Consider the following 2830-nt stretch of genomic DNA (forward strand, 5'->3'; position numbering starts at 1 on the left):
CAGGGGTTGCATTGCTCATGGTTTGCTTGGGGGTTGCAATGCACAGGGGTTGCAATGCTCAGGGGTTGCAATGCACAGGGGTTGCATTGCTCATGATTTGCTTGGGGGTTGCATAGCTCAGGGGTTGCAATGCACTGGGATTGCTTGGGGGTCGCAATGCACAGGGGTTGCATTGCTCAGGGGTTGCAATGCACAGGGTTTGCTTGGGGGTTGCATTGCTCAGGAGTTGCAATGCACAAGGATTGCATTGCTCAAGGGTTGCAGTGCACAGGGGTTGCTTGGGGGTTGCATTGCTCAAGGGTTGCAATGCACACATGTTGCATTGCTCACGGTTTGCCTGGGGGTTGCAATGCTCGGGTTGCAATGCTCAGGAGTTGCATTGCTCATGGTTTGCTTGGGGGTTTGCAATGCACAGGGCTTGCATTACTCAGGGCTTGCATTGCTCAGGGCTTGCATTGCTCAGGGCTTGCATTGCTTTTCCTTTCTGTTGCAGGCATGGCAGCGGGCTTGCAAGGGCAGAGCGTGTCGTCGGGGAGCTCGGAGATCAAATCGGACGATGAAGGCGACGAGAACTTGCAAGAGTCCAAGTGCAGCGAGGAGAAGAAGCTGGAGGAGGACAAGAAGGAGCTGAAATCAATTACTAGGTCAAGGTCTAGGTAACGGCGCGACACCGAGGCGTTGCATGCGTGCAAGCTTGCAAGGCTTGCAGGGCTCCCCTGGCTTGCAACGAGGTTGCACGCTGGGGTTTGCACGGAGCCCGGTGCAAAGCAGCTTTTGCAAAGCAGAGCATGTACCTTGCACCCTAGGATTCATGCACATGATTGCAGTTTGCAAACGGGGACGGCGAGCGGGTTGCAACGAGGTTGCATCATGCACTGAGGCGTTGCATGCTTGCAAAGCTTGCAAAGCAACGGGGTTGCACGCTGGGTTTTGCACAGATGCACAAGGCAGGGTGGTGCAAAGCAGCTTTTGCAAAGCAGAGCATGCACCTTGAGTTGCAATGTGCACATGGGAGCAGTTTGCAGATGGGGACGGCGAGCAGGTTGCAACGAGGTTGTGTTGTGCACCGAGGCGTTGCGTGCTTGCAGCTTGCAAAGATTGCAAAACTTTCCTGTCTTGCAGTGAGGTTGCAAACTGGGTTTTCCACAGATGCACGAGGTAGCATGGTGCAAAGCAGCTCTTGCAAAGCAGAGCATACACCTTGAGTTGCAGTGTGCACATGGGAGCAGTTTGCAAATGGGGACGGAGAGCAGGTTGCAAGGAGATTGCATCGTGCACTGAGGCGTTGCATGCTTGCAGCTTGCAAAGCTTGCAAAGCAGCGTGGTTGCACGCTGGGTTTTGCACAGATGCACAACAGAGCGTGGTGCAAAGCAGCTTCTGCAAAGCAGAACGTGCCCCTTGCACCCTGAGATCCATGCACATGGGAGCAGTTTGCAAACGGGGACAGCATGCAGCTTGCAGCGAGCTTGCACTCTGCACGCGTTGCAAGCCGTGCAAAACCCCGGCGCTTTCTGCAGCCGTAGCAAGGCTCTCCTGTTTTTGCACCTTGCAGCAATAACGACGACGAGGACCTGACCCCGGAGCAGAAAGCGGAGCGGGAGAAGGAGCGGCGCATGGCCAACAACGCCCGCGAGCGCCTGCGGGTGCGCGACATCAACGAGGCCTTCAAGGAGCTGGGCCGCATGGTGCAGCTGCACCTGAAGAGCGACAAGCCGCAGACCAAGCTGCTCATCTTGCACCAGGCCGTGGCCGTCATCCTCAGCTTGGAGCAGCAAGTGCGGGGTGAGCAAAAGGGGACGGGGTTGGGGGGGGGGGTGGTTGCGCGTGGAATGGGAAAGGGGGGTGCAAATGGGGGTGCAATGCAAAGGGGCTTGCAATTGCACGTGCAAAAGGGTTTGCAGTTGCACGTGCAAAGGGGTTTGCAGTTGCACGTGCAAAGGGGTTTGCAATTGCACATTGAAAAGGGCTTGCAATTGCACACGCAAAGCAAAAGGGATTGCAATTGAGCGTGCAATGCAAAAGAGGTTTGCAGTTGCACATGCAAGGGGGATTGCAATTGCACGTGCATTGCAAAGGGGATTGCGAATGGGGTTCCAAGCAAAAGGGATTGCAATTGCACATGCAAAGGGGTTTGCAAATATACATGCAAAGCAAAAGGGATTGCATTTGCACATGCAATGGAAAGGACTTTGCAAAGCAGCGATGCAAAGGTGTTTGCAATTGCACATGCAAAGCGAAACTGATTGCCAATGGGCATGCAATGCAAAGGGGCTTGCAATTGCACATGCAAAGTAAAAGAGGTTTGCAGTTACACATGCAAAGCAAAAGAGGTTTGCAATTGCACATGCAATGTAAAGGGGATTGCAAAGCAGCAATGCAAAGTGGTTTGCAGTTGCACGTGCAAAGGAGTTTGCAGTTGCACATGCAAAAGGGCTTGCAAAGCAGCAATTCAAAGGGGTTTGTAATTGCACGTGCAAAGCAAAGGGGTTTGCAATTGCACGTGCAAAGCAAAAGGGATTGCAATTGCACGTGCAATGCAAAGGGGATTGCAAAGCAGCAATGCAAAGGGGTTTGCAATTGCACATGCAAAGTAAGGGGATTGCAAAGCAGCAATGCAAAGCGGTTTGCAAAGCAGTAATGCAAAGAGCTTTGCAATTGCACATGCAAAGTAAAGGGGATTGCAAAGCAGCAATGCAGAGGGGATTGCAATTGCACGTGCAATGCAAAGGGGATTGCAAAGCAGCAATGCCAAGTGGTTTGCAGCTGCATGTGCAAAGTAAAGGGGATTGCAAAGCAGCAATGCAGAGGGGATTGCAATTGCACGTGCAA

At 53.0% G+C, this 2830-nt stretch overlaps 1 protein-coding gene across 2 annotated transcripts; it reads left to right on the forward strand.

Annotated features, from left to right (window-relative positions):
• Positions 1–10: 10 nt before the first annotated feature.
• Positions 11–2811, forward strand: LOC110391943. 2 transcript variants are annotated; one of them, XM_021383900.1, is made up of 2 exons: positions 11–644; positions 1554–2811. In XM_021383900.1, the coding sequence occupies exons 1-2, from the start codon at positions 130–132 to the stop codon at positions 2005–2007; spliced, it is 969 nt and encodes a 322-aa protein (XP_021239575.1). In that variant the 5' UTR covers positions 11–129; the 3' UTR covers positions 2008–2811. The 2 variants fall into 2 exon arrangements, with proteins under 2 accessions (XP_021239575.1, XP_021239573.1); XM_021383898.1 differs by having other exon boundaries at positions 18–656; positions 1554–2803.
• Positions 2812–2830: the final 19 nt, after the last annotated feature.

Source organism: Numida meleagris, unplaced genomic scaffold, assembly GCF_002078875.1.
Source record: "Numida meleagris isolate 19003 breed g44 Domestic line unplaced genomic scaffold, NumMel1.0 unplaced_Scaffold654, whole genome shotgun sequence".
Taxonomy (NCBI): Eukaryota; Metazoa; Chordata; class Aves; order Galliformes; family Numididae; genus Numida; species Numida meleagris.